Source organism: Lonchura striata, chromosome 8 (genome assembly GCF_046129695.1).
Source record: "Lonchura striata isolate bLonStr1 chromosome 8, bLonStr1.mat, whole genome shotgun sequence".
Classification (NCBI taxonomy): domain Eukaryota; kingdom Metazoa; phylum Chordata; class Aves; order Passeriformes; family Estrildidae; genus Lonchura; species Lonchura striata.
Window position 1 is genome coordinate 6,545,305 of NC_134610.1, and position 20,847 is coordinate 6,566,151.

The window sequence follows — 20,847 nt, forward strand, 5'->3', positions numbered from 1 at the left end:
CCCCCTCCCTCCCTTGAAGATGGGAAAGCCAATTTTAATTTAAGCTACAAACTGTTGACCAGGCCTCGGCTTGGCTTTGCAATTCACTATATGCCTGAGGGATAAATTATTTAGCATTAGCACATGGTATGTCATGTCTTGTTACTTAAGTGGAGGATGGCCTCCATCCAGCTGCACCCCCGGGGCCCCGCGATTGGCTGCGGGTGATGTCATTTCCATGTGCTAATCCTGGGCCAGGTCCCTGGGGACAGCTCTGGCCCCTCCGCCTCCCAGCCGGGTCCGGCCCCGGCTCTGCTCGCTCCTATCGCGCCCAGGTTCACCGCAGGTACTGCCCCCACCGCAGGGCTGCCAGTGCCAGCGCGGCGAAACAGAAGGTGCGGCAGATGAGCTGCAACCTGATGGTTTGTGTTCTTCGCAGAGGAGCTGTAATCAGTTCAGCGAGATGGAAAACGTGAATTTTGAGGGGTTTATTTAATCGCATACTAAATTATTCTTAATTCCGTATTTCTGATTTTCTATTTTCAGTGTATTGCAGATTTTTGCTCAAAAAACCTATTTCCACACTGCAAGACAAAGGGACCCTGGACAAATTATCTGAGAGCATGAACTCTACAAAATGCTTTTTCTGGAAGTTTTGCAATGGAATAATTAGCCACAGTGCCCTTTAAAAGGCCATAGCTTGTTTTCAGTTAACACCCTTATTATATTTAAAGGGTTTTTCCTTCACAGCCACCTTCAGGTCATTTGCCCCAGAGGAAATACTCATGCTAGTCACCATTGGAAGGCTCCCAGCACAGAAATAAGGGCTACAGGGCTGGTTTCTTTTGATTGAATTTCACAGCAAAGTCGGTGAAATGCCAAGGATTACAGAGCACTGTGTCGTGCAGGTGGTGCTCCTTGGTGAGGCACGAGATTTGCATCTGTCTGTTAATTCAGGTTCAGGTTAAGCAGTGGTTCTACGTGACAGATAACAAGAGACACAACTGACACAGAAATCCACATGCTTTGACTGGTAGACTAGCATTTAAACACAATACTCGGTACCCCACCATCAGAACCTAGTTCTTGTGGTGAGGAATGAAAACTGACAGTGATTTGCCTTTTCTGTCACTGAATCTTAGTTCTTTTCAACAGTTCATGAGAAGAAAGGATTTTGTGAAAGCTGTATGGTCTCATGGTGAAGTGATAATTCTCTGAGACAGAGGCAGAAGGGGAACTTTGCAAGGGGATTCCCACAAGAAGAGATGTTGAACCAGTGCAGTACAAAATGCTGCAAAATAAACAACTGTAGGACAGGAAATGAAGAACTCTAATCGATACCGCAAAAGGGATTAGTTAGTCAAATGTGAAAATTCAAAACTAGAATTTAAATCAGGACCACTAACTCTTTCTCACTCTGCACAAAATAAACAATCTATAGATTTGCCAGCTGCATCCAGCTTTGATTTCTGTCATTTCAAAGCTGGCACCTGCAGCCAGCCCTGGCTCAGAACTGCAGCATTGCTTCAAGCAAGCACCCAGCTGGAGGGAAACACCTGCATTTGCACTATTGCTCATCCTCTCAAAACTACCAGACCTACTTGTAGCTAACTAATAAACAGCTATTTATAAACAGGGTGATTGGGCAAGAGCTCAGAACTGCTACCACGGTAAGCACTGGGAAGCTACATTTGCTGGCCTAATGGAACAAAAGTGCATTTTGATTTGGCTCCACACTCATTAGCTGGCCACCTCAACATGTTTATTTATATGCATCTATCTTCAAGGCGGGTGCCAAGAGAATGGTGCCAGACTCTTTTTGGTGGTGCCCAGCAGCAGGACGAGGAGCGCTGGCCGTGAACTAAAAAAGTTTCACCTCCACATAAGGAAGAACTTTAAGTTGAGGATGGCAGAGCACTGGAACAGCTGCCCAGGGCGGGTGTGGAGTCTTCCTCTCTGGATACATCCCAAACACCCCGGGACACGTTCCAGATAACACTACATCGACGGGGGGTTGGACTGAGCGATATCCAGAGGCCCCTTTCAACCCAAACAATTCTGTGATTCTCTGGTGTTACTTTTGGCCACAATACGATGGACTGTGAAGCAGGACGAGCGAGAACCAAACCCACCCTACCTCAGCCCTGCCCAGGCCAGCAGCATTCGCCTCAGCATCATCAGCGCGAGGCTGCAGGCGCCGAGACCGGCCCGGCTGGCGGCGGCTCCCGGCAGGACAGCTCCTGAGGGGAGCGCAGAGCCGCCGCCCCCACCGCTCCGGCCCGCCCTCAGCCCGCCCTGAGGGCACGGCGGGCAGCGCGCGCCGGGGCAGCTCTCGCGATACGCTCGGCCGGCGCCGGGCGGGGCAGGGGCGGGCGCGGCGCTCTCGCGAGAGCCGGGCGCGCGGAAGCGGCGTGGCGCGTGCGGGGCCGTGAGGGGCCGTGAGGGGCCGTGAGGGCTGCGCCCGCCGCCGCAGGATGCCGAGCGCCGCCGGCCGCGGGCACGGCCAGGACCGCCGCCCGGACAACGAGGACTCGTCGGCGGCTGATGTGGGTCTCCGCAGGGAACGCGGCGGGCGCGCTGTTGAGGCTCCCCGGGGTGGGGGGCCGGGCCCAGGCGGGGTTTGGCCGAGCCCGGGCAGGGTTTGGCCGAGCCCGGGGGCGCAGCTGCCTTTGGCTCTACCCTGCCTGTCCCCCCACTCCCCCTTCGGCTGTGGTTGCCTGAAGAGCTCCACTCCCCCCAGAAACACCCGGGCTGCTCCTCACCAGCAGCAGGTTTCTGCAGAGGCTCCTGCTGGCCTGGCAGGTGCTTTTGCCTTGTACCTGAAGATCGCAGAGCAGTGCTGAAAAAATGTAGGCCGATGCTTCTTCAAGAAGAACAATGTACTAACAATGAGCATCAGTTCATTTTGTTATAATTTGTGCTTATTGTTGCATCAGCGATAAGGAATTCCAAGTGTTGGTGGCTTCCCTAAAGTTACAAATATGCCACAATTCATCAAAAGCAGACAAACAAAGACCATCCCCAAATAAAGTATTTTGTAGGAACTTTTGTTCATGTATTGAATAGAATAAAATGAATAAATCAAGGGGTTTTATTTGGAAATGAATGGGAAATTTGAATTGTGATATTTTGATGAAAATTGCCTTCCTCTGTGCTGTACCTGGCAGATTTTATTAACAGTTAAGCTCCACCAGCCTGTAACAATTCAGTGTGCCTGAATATGGAAAGGAAATATTTAATCTATCTAATGTAGGACTCAAATATATTTTGAGGAGTAGGCTGTTTGTAGAGATAATCACATTAACTTTCTGTTTAACGAGTAGTGATTGTCATGCATGGCTGCTGTTGCTGATTTTTTTTTTTCATCCAGGGCACAATTTTCTTCTCTCCCTTGTGTATCTCTTATGAGTCCAGAATGCATTTTTTAAATATTATTGTTAATTATTTTGTGTTCCCTCAGTTAACTCTGTGATGATGATGTTCAGTTCTTTTTGTGTGTGCTTCTTTGATATATGTTTCTCACCTCCATTCTAGGATTATGCTAAGGAAAGATATGGAGTGTCATCAATGATACAATCCCAAGAGAAACCAGGTTAGTTGAAAAATAAAAAAGTTTTGCAAGAGAGGGGGTGGGAAAGATGGAAAAAGAAGTTACCTACCAAATAAAAACCTTCAGTACTTCCTTGAGAAATCATTTACCAAACTTTTTCATTCAAATCCCAGTGGTATTTTTCTCCTTTATTGGGATACATTTGGCACTTGTGAGGCACTTGCATTTGGAGTGCCTTGTCCAGGTTTGGGCTCTCCAGTGCATGGAAGGCATTAACATTTTGGAGCCAGTCCAGTGGTTAGCCACCATGCTGCCCAGGGGACTGGAGCACAGCCCCTGAGGGAGTTGGGCTTCTTCAGCCTGGAGAAGAGGAAGCTGTGGGATGATCTTATAGTTTAAATCTACTTAATGGGAGGGTGTAGGAAAGATAAGGCCAGTCTTTGACGGTGTGTGGTAATTGGACTGGAGGTCATGGACACAAGTCAGAACAGGAAATTGAGATTGGAGGGAAGAAAAAAAAATCGTGAGTGTGGTTGAATATTGGAGCTCAGTTCTGGATTGAGAGGAATCTCAATCTTTGCTCTTGCCTGCACCGTGCCTTAAGCAGTCTGTTAGTTTTGTGTCTGTCCATCACTGCAGACTGTTTTAAAAAGTACTAAATTATTGTGAATTATAACGTACTGAGTCCTGAGATGTCAGATATTTTTCTGTACTTGGAGTAAGTTCTGCTGTGACTTACTAGAGCAGTGCTCTCTGAGTATGATCTGTTTGCTTATGCACCCTTCCATTTCTCCTGTATATGGGCAGCAAATCCATTAATATTGGATATTAGTGTTTATGGGTTTTAATCAGTCATATCTCTGAATTCAGGGAATCCTGATTTTCTCCTGATGGGGAATTGGGATTCAGGAAAACTTAGCAGCTAGACAACAATCTCCCAGGCCAATATGCCAAGGAATATTAATCTTTGTATTAAATTCAGTGCATGAAACGGTAATGAGGGAAAGTAACAGACTGGCTTCTTGTAACTTCTTCATAGTAAAATGTAAAACAGGAAGATCATCTGTGATTAGGTGATTCTTTTTTTTTTCTCCTTTGAGTGCTTGTTTTGGTTGATGCCCATTTAGGAAGGAAAATGCAGAATGTAGGGAAGAGAAGCAGTCACAAGAGCACTCATAGGTTGAAAACTGAAGGGGAGCTTTATATCAGAAGGTAACGGGACAAGAAAATCAGCAGACTGCATTAGGAGTCATTGTTGAATGCAATCCATCCTAGCTGCCAGAACTAGAGCTAGCAACTGGAGTTGAATCACGCTGGAAGCAGCCCAGCTCTGTGTTTCCTCTCCTGGATTTGCATCCCAGAGGAAACAACTGTGTGGGGGACCTGAGATGGCAGATTGAGACGGCAGATCAAGTCCTGCTTTCATGGGCAAATACCAACTGTCTCATTCAAAAGAAACACTTAAAAGTACTGGGGAAAAAAGTGTGTTGAGAAGGAAAATGATGAAAGCTACAGAAAATTATATTAAAAAGGCTGAGTGTAATATTTAGTTGTGTGGTCTCCTTGACCTTTCATCCTTGTTTAAAGAACTTCTCAGTGTGTGGGCACTGTTGAGTGAGTTTTCCATTTGGCTTAAAATGCAATCTACAGCACTCCTGTTGTTCTGTAATTTTAGAAGGCGGTTATCCAGAACACCAAAAACTAGATAACAATAAAGAACAAAATGTGTCTAACAAACAAGCTGAAGATCAACCTGGTCCTTTCCTTGAGACTAATGCACTTTTCTTTGCAGATTCAACAGTTTCTGCCAGGGAGAGCTCTTGCCAAAGGGTTCACAAGAGGATGAGATACTATTTGTCATCAGTAGCTCCCCAAAGTATTCTACTTGCCTTGGGTGCCTTGGAGGAGCTTCTGCTTGGGACAGGAGTGGTGGAGAAGCACAGATAAGCATGTTCCTATCTGAAGTGTATTCATTTTGTTTCTGAAGTCTCTGTGAAGTCTCTGAAGTCTGCTTGCCATTTCTAAATCAGAGTAGCCCATGGTGGTATGAGGTGTGACAGCATCTGGTGGGCAGAGCCAGCACAGCACAGCCCTGGCTGGCAACTCAGAGTGGGCTGTAGGAGTGCTGCTGTTCTGCTTACTCCAGTTGCTGCACTGTCCTGGAATCACTGGCTGTACAGGGTACTCACACAGCTTACAGTGATCAGAACAAGTTATCTTCTTTTCTAAGGAGTAAGCTTGTTGTCCTTTTGCCATATTGATAGATTCTTGTTCCTCTGCAGGCAAATTAAAACTTTTCTCAAGTTCACAACTTTGTTTCTCCACCTCTCTCTGCTGAGCTCACACACATCTATGCCTTCTTTCTTGGCCCGCTTAAATCTTTGTTCTGCTTATGTTGGCTGCCCTGGCTCTCTGATGTTCTTGCCTCTTGTCATGTAAGGTCTTTAAGTCCTTCCTGTGTGCTTGAGACTATGATTGCTAGTAAAACTCCATTTTTGGCCATTTCTTTTTTCTCCCCTCACACCCGTTATCTCATATCCCCTCCCTGGAATCTACTTTCATCTAATACTCCTTTTGATTTTCAGGTTTTTATGTCAAGCTTGCCTTCTCTTTTTCAAATTTTTCCAGTACTTTGAAGATGCTGGCACTTCACAGAGACAGCACAAATATTGATCATAGTGTTCTAAATTCCATGATGCAGGATAAATTATCATAGTAAACAGATTGATGTGACAGGCAGGGAATGGGGTCTGGAGGTGAAAAAGTGTTGTTTTATGTATTCCACACAGCTTTTTGGACTTTTATCCTCTCCTCCCATGTTTAGAAGAGGTTGGAATTCTGAGAGAAAAAAGAAGGATATTTAGTGTGTTGGAAAGAAGAGATTGGGCTATACATTAAGGGAAAAAAGAATTAGATTTGGGAAGTGTCAGAGGAGGGAAGCAAAGTGGCATAGTTGCTACATCCAGCTCATTGCAGTGGAGCACAGTGACAGGAACAGAGGCAATGGGCACAATAAACATCAGGATTTTTATTTTTTTTTTCCTGTGAGGGTGACCAGGGATTAGTACAGGTTGCCCAGGAAGAGTTTCCTTTCTTGAGAATACTAAAAAAAGTCAGAACATGATCTTGGACAGCTGGCTCTATATCACCCTGCTTGTGCATGGTGGTGGGTGGGATGACTTTCAGAGACTCCTCCCAGCCTCAGGCATTCTGTGATTATGTGATCTACTCTTGGAAGAAAGGGCTTTATGATGTCACTTTGTGGATATTGTTTATTATTCTTTTTATGAAAGGTGAAATAGTTTTTAATAATTAATACCATATAACATTTGACAATGTGTTAAATATGTCTTTTTTACCCTTGGTGAGACATGAACTGTTAGGTATCCAAAATACTTTAAAAAATATTTATCTAATGTAGATGGTTCCTGAAACGCTAAGAATCCAGGAAAGGTGTAACATCTCCTTCTGTCTTTATGCTTCTGGAAAATGTTTTAACTTTGTAACAATACAGTCTCAAGTTGACTGAGGTAGTTTTAACTGTCTGAATATCAAGGTCTTAGAAATAGTGAAGGTTACAGATTTTGATGGTTGAATGTTTCTATAGTACTACACACAGTTTGAATATCAGAAACTGCTGGCAAAGGATAACATCTTTGTTCCCATTTCTACCTTCCCCAGCAGACCCACACACACATACATACACACTTTATGAATATATTTTTGAGTCAATTTTCTGTCACATTTCTCTGTGACAGGAGAAATGTTCCATTATGTTCTGGATTTGATATGTGTCTGTGAAGAAAGAACTGCATTGCTCTGACATAAGCTAATAAAAGTTTTCAATCCCCTAAAATCCCCAGTGCAGAATAACAGGCTTGCAGGGCAAGCTGTGACTGGTATTCAGAGACAGAAGGAGGGAGTCCAGAGCAGCAGATGGTAATCCTGAGCAGTCAAAAGTTGGTTTTTTCCCAAAACTTTAGAAAAGTTCTGTCAGGAATAGACTACAGTGTGAGTGTCTTAGCAAATTTAATGTCACTTTGAAACGAGGGAGAATTTTGTGAGGAAAGAATCATGCAAGGAATAGCAGCATGCACCCAGCATATTGCTAGTTCATAATGGTTGTATAGAATTTTTAAAGTCCTGATTTATTTAAAAATATTTTCCTTGATCATTTTCCCCTTTGATATCCAAAATCTGTCTTTCCAACCCATGCATTCCTGTTATCTAGCTTTGCAGCTACGTTGGATTTGAAGGATTCTTCTGATCCAGTCTTGGCTCTGACAGTGATGGTAGTGCTTGATCAGGTTGTCAAAGATATTTTCTTAAAACAGATGTTATCCATTTATACAATAATACTGTCATTGCTCCAAAATGCTGTTGCTTTAATCAAAATAAATATTTTAAAATTTATAATGTACATTTATTTGTGGTTTCTTTCTGTTCTTTATTTTAAATAATAGTTATTTTACAGTTATATTTATCCTACTTATGTATGGTAGATACAGAAAGCAGTCACATCCCCTCTGAGCCTTTGTTTTGCTGGGTTCAGCATGGCAGCTTTGACGCTGCACAGTGCAGCAGGGCACACATCCCTTAGGCAGCAAAACTACAAGTGCAGGGAGTACAGTGAAGCCCTATCAAAACCAGTTTAGTCATGCTGGGTTCTGTCATCCATGAACTACAGTGATTCTTGCTGTTGGTAAAGTGCAGTTTGACCCTGCTGGTGAAGTCAAAAATGAACAATTTAAAGCTACTGCATCAAGTACAAGTCACTAAGAAAGGAAATGGGATTTTGTGTGTTTTCAGTAAGTCGGTTATGCCATTGATAGAAAAACCAATGTTTTGGATTTTTTATCAATTTTATCAATAGCAATGATAGAAAGTGCATTTGCAGTTTAAAGTGAAAAACTGTTTTAAGATGTGTGGTTTTTTTTCTGTAATTCAGATAGAGTTTTGGTTCGTGTAAAAGACTTGACATTGGAGAAAGCTGATGAAGAGGTTTGGGTTCGTGGCAGAATTCACACTAGCAGAGCTAAAGGTGAGAGGCCTCCAGGGTCTTTTGTTTTATTTCCTTGCTTCATTACTACAACCTTAATGCTTATTTTGATTTAATGGCCTGTTGGTTATGTCTTGCCTTCAAGAAAACTTTGCCACCTGGTTACTCAGGGTTGCCTCAGTGTTACTTTGACTGGTTCTTTTTTCTTTCTCCACCTCTCTTTTTTCCCAAGAGGGAAAAGAAGATTTTGGTTTTAGCTGTGTGGAAATCACTTACTGTAGTTACAGTGATTTTTTTAACTGTATTGCTAAATAATATATGGACAATTTTAAATAATAATGATTTTAAAATGTCATAATTCTCCTTAAGGTGTTAATAGTTGTGAGAGAAAATACTTAAACTTCTGCAGTAAAACATACTTGTATTATGAATGTATCCATTATCAGACAAGTCGTATTTCTTCTGCTGTACATGTATATTTTCACCACACCTTTTCTTCGACAGGAAACAAAAATCTGATAAAATTTCAGGATTCTTACTTTCGATTGCCTTATCTAATTATATCAATTTGGACTTCAAATAAGTAGCATCATCTTTCTTTAGTGAGACAAAAGGGAAACCCTTTTGTAGGTTCTCAGCAGTGTGGGCTGTCACCCTTGGCTGTCTGACAGCCATATTTCTTCCCTGGAATCAGAAGTTCCCTCTGGAGACCAGGTTGCCATATGCAAACTTCAATAGGCTTTGGCCTTTGCAGTTGACATCAGATGCTGACAACTGTTGTGCTGGTTTCAGTTATGTTTGGCAGCTCTGTAGATATAAATAACTTGTCTTTCCAAGAATTGAAAAAAAAAAAGGGGCATGAAGAAATTATCTTTACAAACGAAACTTAACAGTAGTCTTAAAATTTGGAATGATGCAAATTAGGGGTGAGAATCCAGTACAGAATATCATCAAATATACCAGATTCATTTATCTTTTTGAAAATTCATTTTCTTAAAACATGTCTGTCTTAATGAGTGTCTGTGTGCAGTCGGTTAAAATAAAGAACTGCATTAAAATATATACATATGATGCATATTTTAATGTATGTTAGAATCTTTAAACTTAAGGAGTTCTCTGTGATTTCCTCAGTAATTTTGTAATGTAAAACTCTCAGTTAATTAAAGAAATTGTCAGCTCCAAAAGCTGTGAAAGTTGTGGTTATTACATCGTGAAGTTGTTCAGACAGAAGACACTTCATCTGATTTAAATGTTACTGTTGATACTATCATTATATAAATTAGATTATCATTATGGTTTTTTTTTTTTTTTTTGCGATTATAGGAAGAGTTGAGACTATTAACAGAATTCAGGATATTAGAAGCAGCTATCTATGCAGAAAGCATATGAAAAGCAGTGTAAAGTTCTGTGGTTGTTGATTGCTCTCTGTATTACATTGATATGTGGAATCATATATACATTGATGTCAAACTCAGTAACATCTCTGTAAGAAGACAATATGAACTTGAAAGATGCTGTTGTAATCCTTTATTCTATTTCTGATGTTTTGAATGCTTATTTTCAAAACTCTTTAACACAACCTGAAGAATGAAAGCAAAAGGAATTGATCATGGCATGAATGATCTGAATTTATTGATAGTGTCTCTTGCTTCCTCTTGGTCTGACAACACAGAACAATTCTGACATTCAGGGAGTGCTGCTAGGGAATGCCATATGCTTGTTTACTTAAGCTTTGGGGAAAGAATCTTACAAGAAAAGCAAATGTTTAAGAGTAGAAAGTAATATTAGCCTTTCCCACACACAGCAAGGCACTATTCGTACCACTGTGGAAAGGAAGGCCTTGCAGGAAACAGGAAAATCATTCACAAAAACAAGCTCTAGTTTTTCTCAGAAACTTGAATTTGACTCCTAAATAACCAATGTAGCCTTTATTTAACCCTGTCCGGTTCTGACCAATAAACCAAACAAAATTAATGGGAACAACTGCAGATTCCAGCTGTCTCCTATAGCAAGTCACTCATAAAGTATGATGGAAATTAACTGAAGGATGTGTAAAGAATGGGATGTTGGGAATTTCTGTGGGTTGTACTAAAATTGAAGTGCACAGGGCCCTGTGGTTTGTATCACAGATTGAATAAATGTTATTTCTGGCCTTATTTTAAAGCCAGCCTAATCTACTAATCACATTTATCATTGAAAAGCCCTTGGGAAATTGGGCTGGGTTTGGCCAGGCAGCTGGTGCTTGTACAGAATGTTAGACCTGAAAGAGATTTTGGGTTATGAATCCAAAGGTCTATGAAACATCTAAAAATAAGTATTCCACCAAGATCAATTTAAATACTGGATCAAATTTTATAATAAGCCATGTAGAGTCTTCTCTTTGCTGGCAAATTTATGTAACCATCATTTAATTTATATAACCAACTTTTTTTTATTCTTCATATTCGTTACTTCCTTATATCCTTTTCTTTCATAAGGTCTTGATGTGCTTCTTTTTGAGGGAATTCTCTTACTCAGTGCCTGAACATTCTATGCATTTTACTGTGTCAGATGTTTTTAACCAAATTTCTTTTGAAACTTTTTATCTTTTATGCATTCTTGTGGGACATGTTTTTTTAATAGAAGCTTAGAGTAGTTGCGTGTTGAAAGTGAGTAAATTTCTTGCTATACCTCTCACCTAAACACCACATAAGTATTTTGAAACACATGGCGAAGATCCCATTGTCCAAATTTTTTCTTACTCAAATGCTTCCTTTTACGCATCCCTTGATCTAGAAAGACTTATAAGCATGAGCTAGATTTGATTATGGCTGGTCTTTTTGATACTTTATTTTGAATGCCTTCAGCTCTCAGGAAAAGTTCTCTTCCCTCTTTTAATCTTTGTGGCTGGGATATTTTAACCAGTGCTGTGAGTGAGGTCCGTTTGATCACTTATCTTCTGTGTGATTAGAAATGGTTGCGTTCTGCAAAACATCCTCTTCCTTCATGGAAACAGCTACTGTTACTCATGGCAGAGACATTTGAGTCCTTTTATAATGCAGATATTCATCAGACTTCCAGTGTTTGGGATTAAGTACAACTGCCAGACTTTTGGATGAGGATCTGAGCCAGCTGGTCTTGGTGAAGATGTCCCTGCTTGTTGCGGGGGATTGGACTTAGATGGCCCTTAAAGGTCTCTTCTAACCCAAACTACTCTGTGATAGCAGGTCGTTTCATTACTTCCCTGTCTTGTAGTTGAGTTACATCCTGGCTGTCTTCAGCTGTGTGTTTTTTGTTTGAGCACCTCATACATTAATGCTGCAACTTCGATCATATTTTGCTAAATTGTTTGTTACTAAAATCGTGAAGACAAATACTATTTCCTAGGAAATACTGTATCCAACCACACTGTAAGAAACACTGAGATGTCAAAAATGTGAGATATGACTCCCTTATCTGAAGAAACCTCAGCATATCATATTGTACTTTCTTTGTTGACTTGCTGGATCTGAAACAGCCTGTATTTTTGTAATTTAAATCTGTTATTTAATGTTTGCCTGCAAGAAATATGTGCATCTGAGCCATATTGGATATTCCAGCCTCTGGGGTACAGAAATAGTTGTACTCTGTTTTCTGAAAATATGTAATTAATCTTGTTGCATTTTTGTTGTAGGACAAGATAAGTTATTTTCAATAAATATAATTCATATTTAATAATATTTTGTACTAGTTTTGTATGTTTGCTTTTATTTCCATGAGATCGTGTGTCAAGGGTTCTGCATTTATTTTCTGATGCTCTTATCTGTAGCTATGTGTCAGGAATGGTAATCTGCATAATTACAAATGAAAACTGCAACTGGCTTTTTAGCGTCAGCTTTCATGTTAGGTATGTGTTGGCTTGTTGATTTAGAGTTTAAATCAGCAACAACAGGGAAGTAGCTGTCTATAACAAAATTCTGGCTTCTTCCTATTCTCAGCATTTCAATGGAAATGTTAAGACATTTTGAGTCAGAATTTGGGGTTAAAGTGATTGGTGCCTTTATCAGATACTGGTACACCAGTGAAATGTTTGTTGTTAATTTCTCTCTAGGAAGAAGCATTTCAAATCACCATATTTCCTTAAAACGAAGTTAAGGGATAAATGATTATTAGAGATGTGAGAAGTATGAAATGTTTTTTTTTTTGTAACTGTCAGCTAAACAGATTAGAAAGATTTTTGTTGACTTGGAAATACCCATTTTAAAAGTCAACAAAATGCACTATATTCTTTGTACCTTATTATTAATTCCTATTAACTTCTTTTTCCCTAAGCTGTTCATGAATACATTGCTCTTACAGGAATTTTTAATTGGGTCTTTTAGGTTCTTGTCATTCACTAGAATCAATACTCCTTTTGTTCCCCTTCATTCTGAATGTGTGGTGTATTATAGAATGAACATTGTTGGTTTAGTCCTTGTGGTGCAAAGTCAAGCCCAGTTCTCTCAGAGCAGCTTTGTAAACTCTACAGCTTTGATTTGAGAAGACGAGAAAAAACTTCTTTAAAAATAGTTTAGACTTGAAGTACTTATGAGCAAAGAAACAAGGAAAAGGATTATGTATTTCTTGCATTTGAAGGAAAAGTTACTTTAAAAGTTATGATTTGTTGTTTTGTCTAAATATTCTTTATCTTGGAAGGCTTACTGTTACTTTTAGAAAATGACCATTCAAATGTTTAGAGATGTAAGGCACAATTATTTTATTTATCTCAATGTTTGTGTGTGTGTGCACATGCACAGCTGAGGAGTTTGAAGCAGCTTTTTGGAGGGAGGGCAGCTATGAATGAGAGAGAGAGATGCAGTCTTAAAAGCTCCGTTTATATTTAAGTAGTAAAGAATTTTTTCTCATTCACAAAGACCTCGAGTAACTTGTCCTTAATACACCTGTGTTGCTTCTCTTTGTATTCAGGGAAGCAGTGTTTCTTAGTCCTGCGTCAGCAGCAGTTTAATATCCAGGCTCTTGTGGCTGTGGGACAGCATGCAAGCAAGCAGATGGTAAAGTTTGCTGCCAAGTAAGTAAGCAATTATATCCTGTTGTCAGAGTAAACAATGGTGGGAACCAGGACTCCCAGGGGTTGGGACCATTTTCACACATTAACATCAATGCTTCGTTTGTTTTAAAATGTAGTTATTTAAATTGTCAGCTCTCCATTGCGTTGAATACATTATACTGACAAAAGATAAAATAGAGAACAGGCTTGAAATTCATTCTGAACTGCTGAAGCAGCATTCTCTTGCCATAGACAACCTACATTTTCTTCCAAGCTGGCTAACAAAAAGTCTGGCAAGCTGAGCTTAGTGGGACACTTCATTTGGTGTATGGTGGTGCTGTGTGTCTGCACATGTTCAGTGTTTTTCTTCTACCAGACATGCAGTGTAGTACTACATTTTGTACTTGGAACTGATGTGAAGAAGTTCCATATTGCAAGTGGCTTACTGAGTTGAAGAAATAAAAAGTAGCTTCTGTGCACTGGGTTAGTCTTATCTACACTTTCAATTAAAAATAATTTGGCAGGGTAATAGTTAGACTTGCCAATTGAAAAAATGTTTGTTGCAGCAATTTGAATTCAGTTATTTGGTTTGTTTTGTTCCTAAAGATAAAAAATGACCTTTCCCTTCTGTTTGCCTCCAGATTTTGCTTTCAAGTTGTCCTGTAATAAATATGCTTGTGTGACAAACGTGCTTTATAGTAGAGCTTTAATCATGTCTACCCACTTGTTCACAAATAGAAATGCGGATCAATTCTGTGCAGTTTATTTGGTGCAGAATATGTTTAGCATGTGGTACTCGAGTTGCTTCTGTGGAGTTCTTGGCAATCCTCTCATGCCTGGGAAGGGAGCCCCCACTAATTATCTGCAAAAGTGCTACAGCCTTCAACCTTCAATATGTCAGGGAGGGGAAAGATTCATTATAGTAGAGACTTCTAGAAGCCAAGTTAAGAAGGTTGGGATAATGCTTCTGCTGATGGGGTTCAAGGCAAGAGGAAAACAGAACCAGCAGTGTTTGTTGTTTGGTGCTCAGTGCTGGCAGTGCCAGTGTGAAACATGCTGTTCACAGGTGTTTATGAGCCAAAGTGAAGTGTTCTGTTTCTTCATTAAATGATTTGTTCCCTTCAGTGCTTGGAATCTCTGAAAAGAATTAAGTGTATAATGTACTTGTTCCCTAATTCATCTCCCTCAAAACTCCCAACAGTCGGCCTGTACTCCCTCGAGAAACTTGTGCTACAGAACAGTTGAACAACTCTTAGAGTTGTGATGCACACTCTTCTATTCTATTCTGAACAGTGGAACTCTTAAGAGTTGTGATGCACACTGTTCTCTGAAAAAAGGAGATATTCCAATATCTCTCTTTTTCTTCGTGGTACTTCCCTCCACAGCTAAATTTCTTATACTTCATGATTGGCAGATCTTTGTGATTAGGAGCTCATGAAAGGGAAGCTGGTCTTTACTTAATTTTTTCTGTATGCTGACTGCCACTTATAAACCTGTGATAGTTTTTTGTGATTCACTGGTCTTTTTTTACTCCATTAGTTTTCTGCCAGATTAGTGATTTAAATCAGGTGATGGAGGTCCAGAGCTAACAAGGAATGGTAAACAGTGGAAGAGGGTATCTGGAAACAGTAGCGGGTAAAGCTCCTTTCTCTTCTGGCAGCAGTGAGCTGTTCAATCAGGCAGAACCTCATCACCTCATCCATAGGTTCTTCCCAACTCCCTGTCATCTTCCCTCTTGATGAGACAGACTTGAATTCCTCAGAGTAGCCAGACTGATGATGTTTGTACTGTGTTTTGACTTTTCCTTGTGCTCCTTTTTTGGGATAGCATTTGCGAGCCAAATCCTGGTACTTCAGCCTCACTTACTTTGTAGCATTCATGTTTCCCTTATTATTTGTGCTTCTGAATGATTACATGCTCATCATCATGTTCTCTGAGTGGTGTAACTGTTACAGCCTTCTGGATTTTCTTCTGGGGGTTTGCTTTTAGTTTTTTTAACACCATTAGTGCAGTCATCTTCTCAGGATTCCTTCCCACCAACAAACCTATTTTATTAATATCCTGCCATGCTCTCACTTTTTCCAGTGTTTCATCTCCTACAATTCTGTCTGCTGCTGGCACTGCAGCTGCCTTAGAGGCTGCTGCTGTTCCCTGCCTGGTAAGTGCACATGGGGTCACTATGTCAGCAGCACCTGAAGCAGATCTCCAGTACGTGCCTGTCCTCAGTCACTTCCCTGCTGCCTTTCACCTGCTCTGGAGTGATCCCATTATTTCTAGCAGATGAGGCTGGGCTTAGATGTCTAAAAATAACTATCCTGTTTCCCTGCTTTTCTCAGTGTCTTTTTTTATCATCTCATTTCCTACATGTTAAATGAGGAAATACACATTTATTGAAGAAAACATTTAACTCAAATATCTTAAATTTCAATTAAATTTCTAAATGTTTTCACTGTATATATATAGTATATAAACTATATTTTCTATGTGCTACTTTCATACTGTGTCTACAACTTTGTTGAAAATACTTTGTAAAATTCTGGATCTTGAATTTTTAATTTTAGTTGATTAAATAATGAGCATTTTTCATACTTTCATAAATTATAAACAGACTGGTTCCTCTTTTAGATATTGGCACATGGAAACCAAGAACTTTCATAATGTTCTGTGGTCAGCAACATTCATACAGTAATTACCACAATCATCATTAGAATGTGAGTTTTTAGTGAAAGACACTTTATAGTGGTTCAACTCAGGTTTACAAAGAAATGCCTGTGAGTTTAACCATGGAAACTTTCAAGCTGAACTTCCAAAACAAACATAAAACAGAGGCAGTTGAGATTCTGAATTGACAGCTGTGGAATTGTTCTTATATCTTTTATCAGAAAAAACAGTTCAACTTGGTCCTGCAAGGGGTGCTGTATAAGAGAAACACTTAATTGTCCCTTTTAGACAGCAGACGTACCAGTTAGTAATTTATCTTAGTAATTCATCAACCTGCTTTTTTCCATCAAGCTGGGGTGTGGCTGGTTTTGGTTTTCTTTCTCCTTTTCTATCTTAGCATTGAGCCTTTCCCACCACCCCTCTGCCAGAGCCACGTGAGCTGATAGAGCAGTTGAGAGAGGTGCTTAACAGATTCTAATTCAGCTGCTCAAAAATTTTGCCCTTGCACAGGAAGTAACTTGAGGGCTCTTTGTGGGAGTTTGAAGAGTAAAAAGGCAGGAGAGAGATTAAAATGGAGGGGGGGGAAATGGCTAACTTGTATGAAAATAATTCACAGTGTAGAACAATATATGTAAGTTCTTTAGCTAGATAAATTGGTAGTACCAGGAAGACTGAGGGATATTGCAGAATGTTTTCTTTATCCATTTCTGTTTAATTTTTATATCAGAAGATTGGAAGAAAATGTCAAAATGCAGCTAAGTTTGTTGGTGACACAAAAATTGGACTGGTAAATAGGGACTCAGGAGTGTGTAGTAACCAGGGTTCATTTAGAATAATCACTTCGATGCTCTTCAGTGTAAATTTGTACCTTTGTGTTTGTTTGGTCAGATTTTGTGGGTGTTCAGGATTAAAAAATAGAAGAATGCAGAGAGAAATATGAGATTGTGATAGATAACTGACTTGACAGGAACCCATGCAGTTCTCTGACTTCTAGAAAATAGCATTAATGTAGTATGTGCCTGGTTTTAGGCAGTTCTGGAATATTTTGTCTAATTTTGTTGTCTTTGTATCCGAATACACGTCAGATTGGAAAAGGTTGATGAAGTTGCAAGAAGAAATGATACATGGTCAGACGAATCTGCCTTCTGTGAGACTAAAGAAAACTCTGTTCTCTCCTGAGAAATTAGTGGGTGATTTAAATCCCAGTCTGGTGGTTTTCTGTGCAAGGTTTTCTACCAGCAGGGTTTCTATACATTGCAGATACAAAGGTATGACAGGATGCAATGAACAGAGGATGAAATTAGGGGAATTTAGAAAGGAAATAAAGTATAGGGTTTTTTAGTGAAAATTACTAAAAATGCACAGTGAATTTTGTTACTTAAAAGCTTTAAAAGCAGATTGGCCTCTTTTTTTCCCCAAAAGTTATCCAGGTTAATCCAAGTGTTAGAATGTTGGTATAGGAAACCAATCATTACATTTTTAGAATGAAGAGAATAAGATCAGGTGTTTACGTGGCATTTTTGTATGCAGTGTCAGATATTTTCCTTTCAGGGAGCATCATGCATACTAGCTATATTTGTGCAGACAGGATTGCAGTTGTTCTTGTTGAATACAAAATGTTTATACTCTTAACTACTTAAAAAATACACTAATTTTTTGAAAGTAAATAGTTGCCTTCATTTTCACTGGCATTCAGATAAAGGATCATTATGTATTAAGACAATTATTTAATATTTTTCATTTAGTAATGTATTAATATAATTTGTGCTGCCTGCCTACAGAAAGGTGCTGAAGATAAAACAACAAAATGCCAGAATAATTATAGATGTTATAGAAGAAGTAAGCATTTTCTATTTAAAATCTGTAAATAACCAATTTTCTTCCTATTCTTTGGGCTTTTGACCAAGAAAATGTTGATTGTCATTCACTTTGGGAGGCCAGCATAGGGTTCAGCTTGCAACACAAAGCTGTTGATGAAAGTTGTTGTTATAAATACTGCAAGAATGCAATCCTGTGGTTAAAAGAGAAAGTCTTGGCTAATAGACGTGCAGCTAATTAAGAGGGACATAAGGCATCTAGTGGACACTTTAGATATTATAATCTTGATTTTTTTGAACATGAGAAAATACAAAGTAGTTTCCTATGCAGAGAATTTTTTTATTGTTGGACTTCATGAGTCTATATACTTAAATAGTTTCTTTTTGGATTAAACAATGTAAAGATGTCATCTGTCTTTTCTTAATGCCTTATGCATCCTACTTTAGTTTCTAGTTCCCAGTAATATTAATTACATGTGTAAATGTTGTTGTCCTTAATGGAAATAGTGGCATTTTGGCATGTTTTTCTGCTACTTGTTCAGTTTTGTTGGCGTTCGGGGGTTTTTTGTTACCCAGGGGAATTTTATAAAAATTACCTAGATGACTTATTCCTGCTGCTGTGGAGAATGCTTTGCTGTAGTTACTGGCATTTTATAGAGCATCTTGTTCCTTGTTGTAACTTGAACTAAAAATGCCTTTTCAGTAACATCCTTGGAATTATACCTGTTGGGATCAAAGAAGCACCTTCCAGGTTTCTGTAGTTTATGTTTGATGCAGTGTTATGGACTTCAGACACTTGTAGCTCTAGGTCTTGCTTAGTATGGTTCAAACAGAACTCAAAACACAAGCTTTTATTTCCATACTGGATTAAATGTGGAGTTGAAATGAGGAAAAGCACATTTTTTAATTATCAAATGAAATGTAGAGGAGATGATGGAGGTTTATAAATACAAAGATGATCACATGCAGTAGGACCCTTCCTAGTGCTTTTGTGTGCCCAGGCAATTACTTGACTATTTGGTTACAGAGACCTACACAGGAAATCAGTTGAAATGCATCTTAAAATTATGGCAAATGTAATGACTAAGAAATGCTACAGTTTTAAATATGTTCCAGATCAAGAAACATGTTTTAGTTGCAACTCCGGTGTAGAAATGGAGAGAAAGCTCAATTTATACTATGTGCAAAGTTATAGTTATGCAAGTTTGCAAAGCAACATTGCAGTTACAGTGATGCAAAAGTCACTTTCTTCCTGTATTTTTAACCTGAGACAATTTTGCATATCTTAAATTCCTTGCATGTACTGATCAGAGCTATGTACAGACTTGACTAACAGTTCTCATCCATGGGATCACCAATCTAATTATGAATCCTTACAGCACATTTATGTTTAACTACTATTTTTTTTTCACAGCACACAGGATTTCCTTCAATAAGTTTAAAACATTCTTTGCTGTTATTACTGAGAAGGTTTTTATTCAGCAGATTAAAACTGGTATTTTCAGTGAAGACAGTGCTAGTCATGTCATTAGTGGTGTTTTCTGGACATTTGCCAAAATGCTGACATGGAAAAGGAAGCAGGAAAAATAGAAATTTTTAGGGAAAAAAAAGTTCGCATAAGAGTAAAAGTTTATTCTGTTAAACATTCACGCATTCAAAAAGCAAAGGGAATTTATAGTTACACTTAATACTGGTTTAGCATCATATATTCTCATAGATAATCATGCTCTCTTGCATCCTAAGCACTGTATTGGTTCCACAGTCTGTGTGAAAAGTTTCAAACAGAATCATTTGTAATAGAAAGTACTTGGAAGCATTTGGTGTCATTTCAATTATCCTTTCTCATATTTGTTGCCTCTGCTGAACTAATGGTGATGGAGGCTCAAGGCTCACCCATAACTAAATGGATTCTTATTTGAAGCCTGCTCTCAAGCCTCTGCTTTGTACAGATTTAGTCGTGATCTGAGCAGCTGTAGCTCTTCTAAAGTGTAAATGTACCAGAAGAACATGCTGCTCACGAATTTAATGCAATACGTGGAATTACCTGATTGTTAAGCATGTCAAGCATATGAACCACCCTTGTCTTTATTAACTTTAGAGCAGCTAATAAGTTCTATCACCTGAAAGTATTACCATAAAAAAAGTATAATCAGCTAAAATACTCAAATTTGGCTTTTTTTTTTTTTTTTTTTTTTTTAGTCAATTGGAATATACTTATAGTGCCACTGTTAGGTTTTGGGAATTTGATTCTTGAATTTTCCACTGTTACTTTAATATCATAAGATTTTTCAAGATTTTTATTAAAAGTAAAAAAAGTGCCAGCCTTGCAAAGTTAAGGGTTGTTAATGGCTCTTTTCCTTGCTGCTTTTTGCAGTGGCTAGCTTGTCTGATGACATCCTCACTCACCTCTTATTGTTTGCAGTTAAATTGTGGGGCCTGATACTTTCCTGCTGTCTAAGGTCTTAGGTGGTCAAGTGCTGTACATAAAATGCTTTTCAGCTTTCTCAAGAAGGACTCACAAGTGAAAGATTAATTGGAACATTAATTTTCCTTAAAAGGAAAGTTAATATTTTTAGATATTTGTAAGCTAACAGAGAGACAAAGTGAAAATATATTTCCAGTGAGGGTAAGATTATCTGTAGAAAAGTGTTGGGTTTAAACTCCAGTACCTAGAATGCATAAATAAAAACTGCCCATACAAATTCTTTTCTCACCTCTGACTCTTGAGGCTTTTGTTATTGTTTGCTTATAGTACATATACTTTATATCATATCTTTGGAAGACTTTCAGGATGGTGTGTGGTGTTCTAATGTACTATTAGTGACTGTTATTGGGG

The 20,847-nt window shown here is 39.1% G+C and overlaps 1 protein-coding gene across 1 annotated transcript in view; it reads left to right on the forward strand.

Annotated features, from left to right (window-relative positions):
* The first annotated feature begins 2,402 nt into the window (after positions 1 to 2,402).
* The window catches only part of DARS1 (aspartyl-tRNA synthetase 1), a 36,919-nt gene continuing 18,474 nt past the window's right edge, over positions 2,403 to 20,847 (forward strand). Inside the window, exons 1-4 of the mRNA XM_021548739.3 lie at positions 2,403 to 2,525; positions 3,514 to 3,571; positions 8,478 to 8,570; positions 13,452 to 13,554. Coding sequence (XP_021404414.1) covers positions 2,454 to 2,525; positions 3,514 to 3,571; positions 8,478 to 8,570; positions 13,452 to 13,554 — 326 coding nt within the window. The 5' untranslated portion in view covers positions 2,403 to 2,453. The remainder of the gene's footprint in view (positions 2,526 to 3,513; positions 3,572 to 8,477; positions 8,571 to 13,451; positions 13,555 to 20,847) is intronic.